The sequence below is a fragment of the Conger conger genome, chromosome 4 (assembly GCF_963514075.1).
Source record: "Conger conger chromosome 4, fConCon1.1, whole genome shotgun sequence".
Taxonomy (NCBI): domain Eukaryota; kingdom Metazoa; phylum Chordata; class Actinopteri; order Anguilliformes; family Congridae; genus Conger; species Conger conger.
In genome coordinates, this window is record NC_083763.1 from 31,847,872 (window position 1) to 31,861,614 (window position 13,743).

The window sequence follows — 13,743 nt, forward strand, 5'->3', positions numbered from 1 at the left end:
ACCTAGCTACGAGCAAGGCATGTAGTGGTTTCTGATACCAGATAAGCCAGTGCTGTGGTACCTTTCAGAAAAATGCATTTCAGCAAAATATCCAGCAGCATAAACGCAATGGATAAAGGGTTTCTGCTAAGTAAATAAAGAATAATGTGGTAACAATGTCTTTACTTCCTCTTTACCAGGCTCTACTGTAAGCTGTAAACTGTCCCCTTCCCTGCAGAAGGTTAGAGTGATGGGGCAGGTACAATGGGCCCTAAAAAGGTAGATCAATAGCAGCGCTAGCGCAGTGCTCCACCTATTAGCATAAACATAAAAGCGCAGCTGTTATGCACTGTGAGGGACCTGACCACACCTGCAGTGCATTGGTGGAAAGGCCGCAGCAAGCCAATCAAAACAATCCCACGCCTGCATTCCTAAGATTGTACATCTCTGATTAACCGCTGCACTGATTGACATGAAATGGCATGGGTGGCGACAGGGCCTGCTAACCTGTGCAGTGGAGGAGCGATCCTTGTGGAATTCATATGTTCTCTCAGAAGTAGGGGGACCTGTGTTTTTTGTTATTCCGGCTGTGGAAGTTCCCATAAATACAGCCCCATATATGGGAATTTGCCCATCTGTAGGCATTGATGAATATTGTGCTCTTGCACCAAGGTCAAGTGTCAAATTCAACCCAGCCTTGTCAGAGGCTATTCCTCTCGGTCTGCACTCCTGCGTACCTCCCTTTCTCTGTCTCTCTCGCTCTCTCTCTCTCATGCACACACGCACACGCATGCACAAAATACAAAAGCAGCTGGATCAAATAATAACGGGAAAAAACAAACATAAAAACTCACACACATACAAAATGACTAATGTGAGCAATGTAGTTTGTTATATAGATACAGCATTCCCCAGGTCACAAAATACCCAAAGACTCAAATCACAGCTCAGTATTTATAGCACAACATGTCAAACAAAATTCATAGACAAGGCACATGTTCTTTCCCCACGGTACCAATCAGTCGGTCGACAGGGATAGACGTAATTCAGCAAAAATACTCACTTTCTCTCTTGAGCTGAGAAATGATCGAACAATCGCCTCTGATCATTGTTCTGGAAAAGAATTAAAGAGAAAGGAAAAATCAATTTCTATAAAGTGCACAGTCCAGATCATCTAGAGCAGGGGGTCACCAACCCTGTTCCTGGAGATCCACCGTCCTGAAGGTTTTCACTTCAACCATAATTTGTGCTAAACTGTCGCCAGTAGAGGAATCACCCAGACCTGGACACCCCTGCCTTTTGTCCAGGGTGGTCAAACCATCCACATGGAAAGAAAGCTATGTCAGCTTGAAAATTGAGCTGGTCAAGCTGGTCATTAGCTGATCTAGCGAGGTATGAGCAGGTGAACCAGCACGGCCAAGTGGCTCATAAAGCTGGGTATGAGCTGGTCAACCTAGTCAAGCTAGTTCAGCAGGTAGCTGGTCTGAACTGGTCAACCAGCTACCAGCAGTTTCAAAACCTAGCTTGAGCAGTGTTTTCAGCAGGGATGACCTGGAATTATGTGTGGGTGGGTGCCCTGCTCATGTTCTGAGTGTGCTGGAATGTGCATCGCATCACAGGATAGTAGCATTTGTCTTTGTGGGTCATTCACTTTGAGTAGGCTTGCCGTTTGTTTTAGTGTGACAGGTGTGTCGCACTAAAGGAGGCCAGCTAAGCACCATATTCTATTGCTGTGAGCTTTTATTTTAGCATGGCTTTTCAGCTTAATCTCCATTTATGGGATCTAGTGCTGTTCCACATTCTCTCTCTATATTTGCCATTTAATCTGTAGCTTTTTTCTGTATTTTTGTCATTCCTGTTTCATTGACATGTTTTTACAGCACCTTATTGCTCTATCCCTTAATGCTAACCTGTATAAGGGCACTTCGTGATAAAATTTTCCTACTGTTGCTGACATGGCAGCAATGCCCCACATGAAAGAATGATTTAGCATTCTAAACACCATATAGGGGTATACAGTGATTAAAAAACAGTAGCATTACAGATATGGCAGTACATTAACATCAATGAAAGATTGTCATTCACATTTGGGAGAAAATGCGACAAATTACAGTACACGTCAGGAATAAAAACTGGATGTGTAGTAAAAGATGCTAATTCCCATCCTACTTCATTCCACTATAACTGAATGGTGTCGATTCAATCTGTGGGCTGCTGCTGCTGGCTGACTGCAAAAGCTGCTGAAAGCTTGCGCAACTGTCTATCAGAGCGTATCGCCGAAAGCCAACAACCTCACGTTCAGCCTTTTGTTTCAAAAGACCACGATCAATTTTCCCTCCACTCATTTTCCCAGCAAACCTTATTTATAGATTTTATTTTAAAGGGACAGTGTACCCTTTTTTGCTTTTATTTAGATGGGAAAAGTAGAGAGGGTAACCGATAGAGACGGGAACACAGGTACATAAAATTGTACCCTGAGCCAACAACATATAATTAATTTCTACATTTTCTGCTTGGTAAATGTACTCATTTGCACCTGAGGAGAACATTACTGTACTTTCAGGGTACATTTGGGAAATTTGATCCTTGAAGAACAAAAAAAAGTACCTCACTTTATTTCTAGCAGTGTGGCCGAATTTCATCGTTTTCCTGTATGAAGGACTGATCACTCAAGTAATAAAACTCTCCACCCCACAGGGTTTGCTTGGTCTTGGTTGGCTCAATTGCACAGATCAATCGAGCACAGAAACATATTTGAATCCAAAACAATGACGTATTTGGCCCTGGCCTGATGTTCACGTACAGTCTTGCCTTGCCTTAGAGATTCCATTGCCGTCAAAGCACGACAGGTATTAGAAATTATTTTTTTCACACAGCAAGTGGAATAGCATTGTGGAATAGCTTGCCAGGACATGTAGTCGAGGCAGAAGTACTGGGGGTTTTCAATACCAGGCTTGATACGGTGCTAGATAATATTTAGCTTTGAGGCAAACTAAGCAGTAGGTACACTTAGGGGTAGGAAAATGCTAGCATTGCTGGGCTGAACGGCCTGTTCTCACCATTATGTTCTGTTAGGACTACGGCAGCTCAGACAAGCCTTCGGCAAGGCATCACTCTCCTGGCGAGCTTAATGTCAGGAGCTAAAGCACGGAGATGCTAGCAGATCAATAAGGTGTAGAGGGACTTCCACATAATGTATCATATTCACACAGACTTCAGGAAGGTTTATGGTTGCTCTGTGCCTGTTATAACTCATGCTGGTTCCCTTCCCCTGTAATAACCGCGCAAAACAGGGACAACATACTGGCATTTCCAGTGAAAATTAAGAGAGGAGCGTTAGGTAAAGATTATGACAGAATGGCACCTTTTAACCCAGTATAATTAACTACACGCTAAATACTGTAATTAAGCTGTGGTGAGCTGTCGCGAGGAGCTAAAATCACACTGCTATTAAAACCAATCCACCAGTGCAATGCACAGCTGAGGCGAGGAATGTAGAATTACCAGTTAACATTTATGACTTAACCCCCTAATGCCCTTAGCAATAAAAAAGCTATGAAAAAATAATGATGTGCTCTTCCAAACAGTCAAGCAGAAAATTTTAGTTCCCATATTTTACATATTTCCATTGTTTAATTTTAGGTCCTGATATCCATAACAAGACATTTGTTTGGTTTTAAGTACCACAAACAATCTCTATCCAGTTTTACATGTCCATTTATCAGCTCCTCTCATGAGTGTTACCAAGAACAGGCTGTTTTAGTGACTGTGCCTTTAAGGCTCATTGATATCAGTGAAGCTCTGTTCTAATTGGCTGGTTATGATAGATCATCCAAAACAAATAGTTTCCCACAAACCACAATTACAAACAGTTACATATACAGATACAACACATTATTGGTTTGTAACCATTGGGGTATAGTAAGCAAATCAAAGGAATTTTTAGCATGAGCAAAGATCGTCTCCAGGTTCATCAATACAACTCAGCTGTCTTCTTGTCACTGATGCACAAACTCCAGCATGGGCCCCTCCCCACTCCAACCCGGTGCGGTCACACCACCAGTCCCGCCCGTAGCTCCGCCCCTCACTGTACAGATGGCCTATAGTCTTTCTGGATTAAAAATATTTTCTCTAAAATGTATACATATATTGTTCCTCGTCCTCCTCACCTGTAGTTGAAGTGCATGACAGCCTGGATGGCATTGCCCCCTCCAGTGTTGATGTTGCCCTCGAACCCGGGCAGCAGAGGGGTCACCACATAGACACGGTACTTCTTACCCTCCCTGGGGTGGAGAGTGGAGAATAAATAAATAAAAATAAATAATAATTTGCTCTTTAGCTGATGCTTCTATCCAAAGCGGCTTACACTTGACTAGACTAAGCAGGGGACAATCTGTGGGGTTAAGGGCCTTGCTCACAGACCCAACAGCTGTGCAGATCTTATCATGGCCACACCAGGGATTAGTATTTGTTTTTTCCAGAGAGTGTTGTCCGTGATTGTTTTCCACAATTATATTTTTTGGGATTCAGAACCCAAACATCAGCAAATCAGTTGACGTTAGCATGTTCCTTTCTCCGTTACAAAGTGAGAATTAACATGACCTAAAAGATAAGACAGGACAGAAACCTCTCTTTGCCACAAAATAATCTTATGTTTACTTTTTCATTTCTAGTTTTAGGTTTCCAGGCAGAAGACAAAAAACATAAGATAACAAAGACAGACACTAAGTATAATGAATAATGCTGATGACAAAGTGCACTGCAATGGTTCAAGTTTTTGGCACGACTGGTGGTTTTTAATACTCTTCTTCCTGAAGGAAAGTTTTTCCTTTAAAAGGAGAGAAAATATCAGGAATGCTTTTCCTTGGCGAGGCACGGCAGGCAAGTGGAAGCTGGGGACAGATGGACCTGATAACTGACTTCTTCGAATTGCATACAAAGCAGAAATGTGCGACCATGTCATTTGGACCTGAGTGACCATGTTAGATGGGCTTTCAGTGACCACGTTTCCTTTGTTGTCAGCAAGGTTACTACATTGTAACTATGGCTAACATGTGTGCGAATGTTTTTACTGCAGTTTGATAATAATGAAATTAAATGATAAACCTGCTGAAGAATGATATCTATGTGTCTCCATGTTGAATGCCATTGTGTTCATTTTCCTGCAGGGCAATTAACTCTGAGTTTTCTGTAGGGTTTCTCTCTGAAGTCAGAAACATAAACCTTAACCATGCAAATAAATGAATCACTGCCTTGACTTCAGTTCAGAGGCTGTCCTATGGCTAAAGAAAGCCAGCAAACATGTTACACTCAGAATGGAAAGAACTAAACAACGTGATAATGCATAGAAGCTATTCACCGATAGGCTCTGATGATTCTCTGCGCAATGGTGTCTCCGATCTTGTTGAAAACATGTCTGCTGTCAGCACAGCTGATGAAGAACTGGTTCTGGAAGCGAACAAATATCAAATCAGCAAAGAGTTAATGCGTCGTCGTGGAGATCCACGAGCACGCTGGAAAGGAAGCCTTAGACCCAGGATGCAGTGCGTGGCATGCAGGCTCACCTCGATGTAAATGTAGTGCTTGCTGTTGGAAATGGCATGCACATAGGCATTGTGGATGGATTCCTCATGGTACTTGATACCAGCTGACCAGTCTGCAGAAGATCTCAAGATCTGGAGTGAAGAAATGATTAACTCAAGAACAGCTCTGTGTGTGTGTGCATGCATGTGTGTGCGTGTGTATGTATCTGTGTGCATATGCAAGTGTGTGCAAGCACAGCTGTGTGTGCATTTTAAACTCATGTGTTTAAATGTGTACTCATGTTTGTGTGCATGCATGCACATGTGATTGTGTGTAGTTGTGTGTGTGTGTGTGTGCGTATGTGTGTGCGTGTACTTGTGTGCGTGCACATGTGTTTGTTTGTAATCGTGTGTGTGTATATGCATGTAAATATGCATGCGTATGAGTTCATGTGTGGGTGCGTATCTTTTCTGTACATGTGCATATGCGTGTGGGTCAAAGCATATACAAACTCATGTGCACTACCTGCACTTTTGTCTGGACAGCGCCTGGGACCTGGTATCTCAGCTCATTTGCAGTAGTGTGGGACTTAGGCAGGAGATAGGGGTATGAGAGAGAGCGGTACTTTGGCTTCATGATCTGAGGAAGATAATTAAAATCTTGAGCAAGAAAATAATCATCACAAAACAAATATCTCTTACATAATTCCCCAAATTAGCAAAATATCCTCACACAGAAATGTAAAAAACATTAAACAGCATTTGGCCTGAATCATATGAAATACAGACATACGGATGGATGGATAGCCAGACTTGCTATTCAGCAAAAAGACATCTCTTATTGTAAGCAGTGGAACAAGCAGGCATTTCTTATGTGGATATTCTGTGTATCAATGCCTTTCACTGTCATGATAATGTAATCACTGAGTCATGACAGGCAAGTGCGTGTGTGTGTGTGTGTGTGTGTGTGTGTGTGTGTGTGCGCCCCTCACCTTGGTGAAGTTCCAGCGCTGTATGAAGTGTCTTGCCACATCTCTTGCTGCCCTCCCATGAACCACTGAGGCAATGTCATGCCAGGGCATTCTGGGAGTTGTGTACCTGTCGATGAAGTCTAGAGCAGTGGAAGGAGAGTTTTGGCTACAATCACATACAGTAGGGAACACAAGGTAAAGAATCGATGGATTGAAATGGATTGTGTCCATTGAACGATTGCTTTTACGTGGTACACATGATCTATTTGCTTAAAAGATCCCTCAAGTGTATCTAAAGAACAAGTCCAGAGAAACCATCTTGTAACTGGGTCATTGAGTGGGTTTCAAATTAAGAAGAGAAAATTTGAAGTCTATAACATCAACAGCCTTTAGCCTAGTGGCTAAAGTACCCAAGAAGACTGGGACCTGGAAGGTTGGTTGTTCAAGCCCCGGTGTAGCCACAATAAGATCCATGCAGCTGCTGGGCCCTTCAGCAACAATGACTCTTAACCCCTTTGGATAAAAGCATCAGCTAAATAACAGTACTCCAGTACTGCACTTCTCCATTTCTTTAGGTATATGAGCCCTACCATGCCTTCCGCACCCAACACAAATGGTGTCAGAATGGTATCTTCCACACTGCTCACCAGTTCCCCATACTGTTACCACAAGACTTAGCCTCTTCTGCATAATCACACCACTTGGCACAACACTTAAATGTACCATCGAAAGGCTTGTCCAGCTGGATCCAGTCCTTGTGGACGAAGTTGCAGTAGTCCTTCCCATGCCAGAAGCGGGTGTTCCCGATCAGCTCCCCAACACCAGTCTGCAGGCTTCTTAAGGACCCCGTCTCTGGGAAGGGGTAAGGGGGTGGGGGGTGGGGGGTGGGGGGTGGGGGTTACTTCTAGCATAAACATTCCATTATCCCCCAACCTCTGTGAATTTTATTTTATGGGGCTATATAGCTCTTAGAGCACTTGAACGTATTTAGTATGTAGTCAGGCGAGAGCAAAAAAAAAAGAAAGAAAAAAAAGCTTAGTATATTTCCAGAAAACAATTAATGAAACTTCATGTTTTAAACCATGGGCTAGTATTTGCTTAAATAATGTATTTATCAAAGTCAGAAGGCAAACAGGGAGATTATGTCTCTTTCATTGACAACCAGTGCAAGAGAGGATGTATGGAATGCAAGGAATTGCACAGCCAATCAAAGGTTAGGGAGGATGGGCAATTCAGCTGCCAGATCGATAGCAGTTTTGTGGACCGGAACAGGATGATGTAGTTTTTTTTTTTTTTTAATGGAATCACAGTCAGTCTTTGACTCTCCCACTCATTCACCATACTGGTATTAGTTTAGATGAGGCATGCAAAGCAAGAGAGGGCCCATCCCACAGCACATTCACAGAGAAACATTCACATTGTTTCAGTAGATAGAATCTTAGCTGCACGTTAGAGCTAACAGCTGTTACTTTCGTTTAGTCTGAGATCAGAGAGCCCACAGGCCACAGGAAGTAAAGTGGTTAGTCTCTTAAGAGAACTTACACAGACAGTTAGTTGGGTTCTGTATTCCGGTTATGAAAAAAAGCCAGCGGTTGTTACATTACACTGTCAGTATTAATTCAGTTAAACAAGTTAAGCAGACCAAATACCAAATAGTTTTGGATTCAAATACTTTTCTACGCTTTACTGAGCTTGTCTGGTGTATTGGAACTCATGGAATACTCTCTAAAGTTCAAACCGCACTTTCTGGTCTTTTTGGGCCTCAATTGCAATTGCAGGGAAGATCATTCCAGCAGTATTTGAATCCAAAACAACTACGTATTTGACCCAGGTCTGGAGTTAAAAAGTAGGGAAGGGGCAATGATTGGAAAATTACACTGACAGTGTTAATCCAGTCCAGTTCAAAGGTGGACATGTAGATATTGCCCTTTCTGATACTGCCCTTGCTTCAATGGCATCCAAACTTTGAGGCTTGTCTCTTCTGAGGTGAGCAAGTGCCATTTTTCACAGTCAGAGCCCAGGTGTGGACTGGCAAAGATGCATAGTGATTAAGTGTAAGGAATTACAGGTGTGCCTGAGTCCATCTCAGGGGTTTTCAATCCTGGCCTCACACAAATATTTCTTAGATATGCGTTACCAGTCAGGGAAATTGTCCCTAGCCAAGGGCAACAATGTTATTTTCAATTTGAGGGTTATGTCATCAGGGAGTGTAGCCTGCTACGAGCCTTCACTTTCCCGCACTTTCCCATAGTTTTACTAACAAACTAGCCAAAGTATTAATTCATGATTAGCAATTAAATGTGTCCTCTGCATTTGACCCATCTTAATAACTTAGGAGCATTGGGCAGCCATAGTTCAGCCTCCAGGGACCAACTGTAGTTGTGAGGTCAGTGCCTCGGTCAAGGGCAACCGCAGGAGTACACCAAGGGGAAATTTAGACTCTCCAATTAACCTATGCATATACGTTGAGAAATTGCAAACTCCACAAAGAAGGGCCCAGGACCTTCTTACTGTGACGCAATGATGCTACCCACGTGCCACCGTGTTGCCCACGTAACCCTGCTACATACTGGAAGCAACTGGTTTTGCAATCGGAAGGTTGCAGGTTTGTTTCCCTGGTGGGGCATTACTAATGCAAAGCTACATGGCCCGGGTGCTTTTGAGTAATTATTCATATGTGTACATGATCAACACTGTATCTAGTGCCATCCGTCTTTGGGCAATAGGGCCTGCCAAGCCAGCAAATAAAAACATATTCAACATAGAAAAAGTACCAAAAATGAAAAATGTCCATTCTCCAGCGCCTCTCATGAGCTTTAGCAAGAACAGGCTGTTTTTGTGAGTGTTTCAGGCTGACTGATATCAAAAAGATATAGCCGAGCACTTTGATGTATTCAGCCAGGTGGGCCTTACTGAAGCAAACAAGGGTATCGTTATGATGTCATCACTTCACAGAAGTCCAAACGGCCTGTTGAAATACACATTTTCTTCATATGGATTGTGTGGATTTATTTCGGGACCGTGCATTTTGATACTTTCACAGTGTTTTTAGCCTTCAACACCTTTATAATTGACATAGCAAGGGAAATGTCACTTTCAACAATATGGGGCCTTTAATACTGACAATACTGGGAGCCAGCAACTGTGCATAACCTCTTGACAACCATTCTACATTCCTGGAGCAGAGCTCTGTCAAGACCACAGGTCTTGTGGGGGAGTATTTCAGTTACATTTTTCCAAACCTTCTCCGTGTGGCTTTTATCAAACTTATCATAACATCAGATACCATGAAAACAAAAAAAGAATTCCAGGCAGAACTGGTCTCTCGCTGTGAATGTGCCAAGAACAAACCCCCCCCGCTTGGAGTTTTGGAAGGCAACAGAGCCGCACACGCAGAGCGAGCTCAGCGGGAAGGCGGTCAAGCGGTCAAACCTCGCGTGAACCGTGATCCTCACTCACCCGCTTGCGACAACCCCGATAACGGGGTCATCTTCAGTGCCACCCCTCTACCTGGGATTAAATTCTGTTGGCTGTTAACGGTGTTAGACCAACCTGCAAAGGTTATGCACTTTAAAATCCAAATCCCCCCACCATTCCACCAGTTCAGTCAGGCAACCCACACACATGCAGACTTGGCACACCGGACTCAATTAGTGATACCTTCTGTAGTGTGACCTTTGGAGATTAAGCATGGCTTTATCTTTTGTTTTGTGTCAGGATCCGTTGGATTTAAATTTTAAAGGAGAACTGTCACGCTTGTTTCAGTAGAGATTATTTTGATTAAACACTGAAATTCTGTGTGTAGGCAATCACATGACACTCCCACAAAAACTAGTCTGAGTGATATGGCGGACAGCTCTGACTTCGTTGAGTTTGAGGACAAGCTTTTCAATTTTAACGAAGAAATACAACCTTTTTTTTTTAAACCGGGATTTACAGGCAAAGAATTGGTGGTGTGGTGAGATTTTCATTGTGGCAAATATGTCCAGAAAGATTTCAGCCTCTCGGATACACGATTAAAATATTACAATTTCGGCAATATCCATAACCATGATAGAGAGGTGTGTTTAACGATATGTAAAAAAATAAATAAATGTTTGGACTTTGGTCATTTGGCTACCTGCACTCATTCACTCTATATGCGTAAACCTTTTCGCAACATTGTGAGGATCTTATTTGTTCTTTATTGAAAATATATCAAAACTTCTGAATAAACAGAAATGAACTGTTACTTAATAAGGATGAAAATAAAATATCTTCATCTGATGAAAGCAATTTCAGCTATTCACCACAGCAAATAGGACTACAGAATTTTTATAGAAGATGATGCATTAATTGGACATAGCCTGCAGGGCAGAACAGTTAATTTAACAAGACAGTAGAATAACAATTTTCTCATTAACAGGGAAAAAATAACATTAAACCACTAACTGGCAGTGGGCAGCTGCTAACTGTAAATTGAATGTCTTGTAAGGTTCAGTGCTGCTCCAGTTTTACATTAGCTCCTGTAACCTTCACCTCCAGGAGACTTCTGAGTGTGGGTTTAATCCCATAAATTGTGGCTCTGGGGAATGATTTTTGGGTGATAACAATGAGTAGTTGCTGTGCTTTTGAGACAAAATAAGTGAAATGCTACATTACCCAGGGCATGTTTGTGGTTGAGTAAAGGTGTGTATGTGTGTGTGTGTGCTGTAAGTTGTAAAAGCCATTATGTAGGATCTAGCCTATAAAATAAAGTTGGGTTTTTTTGCAGCCCAGAATGTCCAGAAGGCTTTGAATCACGAGCCGAAACATGGACTCTAGAACACAAATGGAGAATCTCACCCGCTCAATAAACAAAATTGAACCAGTATTTTTAAGTGTATCCATTTAGATACCTGTACAAGTGTGTGCTTACATATGTATATAGATTTTCCACTTACTGTATGTACAGTAAGAGATGTGAGTGTGTACCTGTACATGTCTGAATGTGCATGTGCTTGGATGTGTGTGTGTGTTTGTGTGTGCGTGTGTTTGTGTGAGTGTGCATGCCTCTGTATGTGTTAATGTCAAGAGTAAATGTTCAGAGGAAAAATATAGTTTTAAAAGGTTTATCCATGAGATGACAGAGTATAGCCCCAGAGTTTCGCCCAGTGTCGGTAGTCTCCCAGCCGCAAGTAACTACCATCTTGTGACAAAACATTGAAGCCGTTTTTCTCAAAAACATAGAGAGATAACTTTGGTATTGTTAGAAAGCTTACATTCTCAAACTTCAAATAGTTTCTAAAACTCAAAATATGTATTGGGGTCAAAGCGACTGATTTCGATAGAGCAGGTCACATTTGCGTGTGCATGTGTGTGTTCATGTATAAGAGACACTCACTCTCCTCAGATTCCAGGCTGCTGACGCTTTCTGCATGGTGCAGGCCGTGTTTATGGAGGTGCTTTTTGATGCTGAAGCGGGGCTTGCGTGTCCGCGCTGTTCCTTTCAATTTGGGCTGGTCCCCCATGTCCGTCGCCTTGGCGTTCTGCCCGTTGCTCTGGGTAGCAGCGGGAGAGTCGCTTGGGGGCACACTCATGCCAGACTGGTCAGCTTCTGCACCGGACTGCAAGCCCACAAAAACATAATTATTACAGTACTCACATTTCCCCCTGAAAGACAACAATGACCTACAAAAGTATTCAGCAGGCTGGCCAGTGCTGAATTGTACATCAACAAACTTTCAGACACTACACTCATTCTTTTCCTTTTCAATCCACTTCACCATTTCAGGAACGACTGGCCTTTTTTTTAACCTTCTTTTGGTTGGTCCCATATCACTGAATTATTAAGCGATGAACTGTACAGTAATGGAGCCCGGTACAGTAGCCTGCTGTTGAAACGGGACACTGCAGAGAGTGGAAGCTCCTTCAGACAGACATGCAGGGTGTCTGAGGAGCTCTGCGACTCAGGATCCCTGTCTCTTAAATGTGCTGCAGCATGCAGTGCGGTGATACACACCGCCTGAACAGGACCCCATTACTCACAAACCACCTATTTCAGCGCCAAGCACTAAGTAGAGTGGAACTCTGTTGGAACTCATTGGGGACTAATTCCCTCTAATGGGATAGGGTGGACACTGAACCCTGCCAAAAAAGACTAAAGCGCCGTTTTATCGTCATTCATCAGCCAACTACGACCAAAGTACATGGCATTGAGACACACCAAGAACCTGCAAGTTATCGTTTAGTCTTGGTTTTAATTGAGCAATATGCCTCCTCTGATTAGCACTACACATCCTGTAGTGTTCAAGTGTTGCTTGTAGCATGGTAAGCAGTCACTAGCTTGTGAGGGAGAAAGTGAACTGCAATGCATATACTCCAGTTACAGGGTTCCCTATCAGAGTAGATTGAATAATGCTGATATTTAGAATAAAATAAAATAAAATATATCATCTCATATATTTTTCACAATCATCTATTCTCTCTCTCTCTCTCTCTCTCTCTCTCTCTCTCTCTCTCTCTCTCTCTCTCTCTCTCTCTCTCTCTCTCTCTCTCTCTCTCTCTCTCTCTCTCTCTCTCACACACACACACACACACTCACACTCACACTCACACTCACACTCACACTCACACTCACACTCACACTCACACTCACTCTCACACTCTCTCTCTCTCTCTCTCTCTCTCTCTCTCTCTCTCTCTCTCTCTCTCTCTCTCTCTCTCTCTCTCTCTCTCTCTCTCTCTCTCTCTCTCTCTCTCTCTCTCTCTCTCTCTCTCTCTCTCTCTCTCTCTCTCTCTCTCTCTCTCTCTCTCTCTCTCTCTCTCACCTGTTCCCCAGCCGTTGTGCGTGTCACACTCCCCGCATCTGTCAGCCGATGTTCCCGGTCATCCCAACGTCCATATGCCAGGTCAATCCCACCCACAAACGCCACCGATTGGTCAATGACAATTATTTTCTCATGGTGAGCCCACAGGTAGACTGTGGAGGAGACGTGGTCAGGGTGCCTCATGACCTGTGGGAAGACTACTGTCAGCATAATCGCATGGGATACAGTCCCCTCAAAATGTATTGGAGCAGCAAGGTCAATTCCTTTTTGTCATACACTGAACACAACTGAATTTGAGGTGAAAAGATGCACAGGAGATGACAGAACCAAATTTCAGCTTTTATTTCCTGAATTTTTTCTAGATTTGTTAAAGAACTTAGAACATATCCCTTTTTGTATCACCAATTTTGAGTTTTACGGTCTGTGCCTCACATAGTCTCAGGCACAGACCGTGTCACACCTTGATAAAATGGTATGATAAAT

General features: G+C 42.9%; 1 protein-coding gene across 3 annotated transcripts in view; it reads right to left on the minus strand.

The window, feature by feature from the left end:
* The window catches only part of LOC133126252 (phospholipase D1-like), a 68,098-nt gene that overhangs the window by 13,553 nt on the left and 40,802 nt on the right, over window positions 1-13,743 (minus strand). For all 3 annotated transcript variants that reach the window (XM_061238266.1, XM_061238268.1, XM_061238269.1), the window contains exons 14-22: window positions 13,261-13,446; window positions 11,835-12,057; window positions 7,196-7,324; window positions 6,494-6,612; window positions 6,028-6,141; window positions 5,544-5,654; window positions 5,339-5,427; window positions 4,149-4,262; window positions 1,043-1,092 (exon numbers count right to left, since the gene is read on the minus strand). In XM_061238266.1, the coding sequence (XP_061094250.1) occupies window positions 1,043-1,092; window positions 4,149-4,262; window positions 5,339-5,427; window positions 5,544-5,654; window positions 6,028-6,141; window positions 6,494-6,612; window positions 7,196-7,324; window positions 11,835-12,057; window positions 13,261-13,446 (1,135 nt within the window). The remainder of the gene's footprint in view (window positions 1-1,042; window positions 1,093-4,148; window positions 4,263-5,338; window positions 5,428-5,543; window positions 5,655-6,027; window positions 6,142-6,493; window positions 6,613-7,195; window positions 7,325-11,834; window positions 12,058-13,260; window positions 13,447-13,743) is intronic.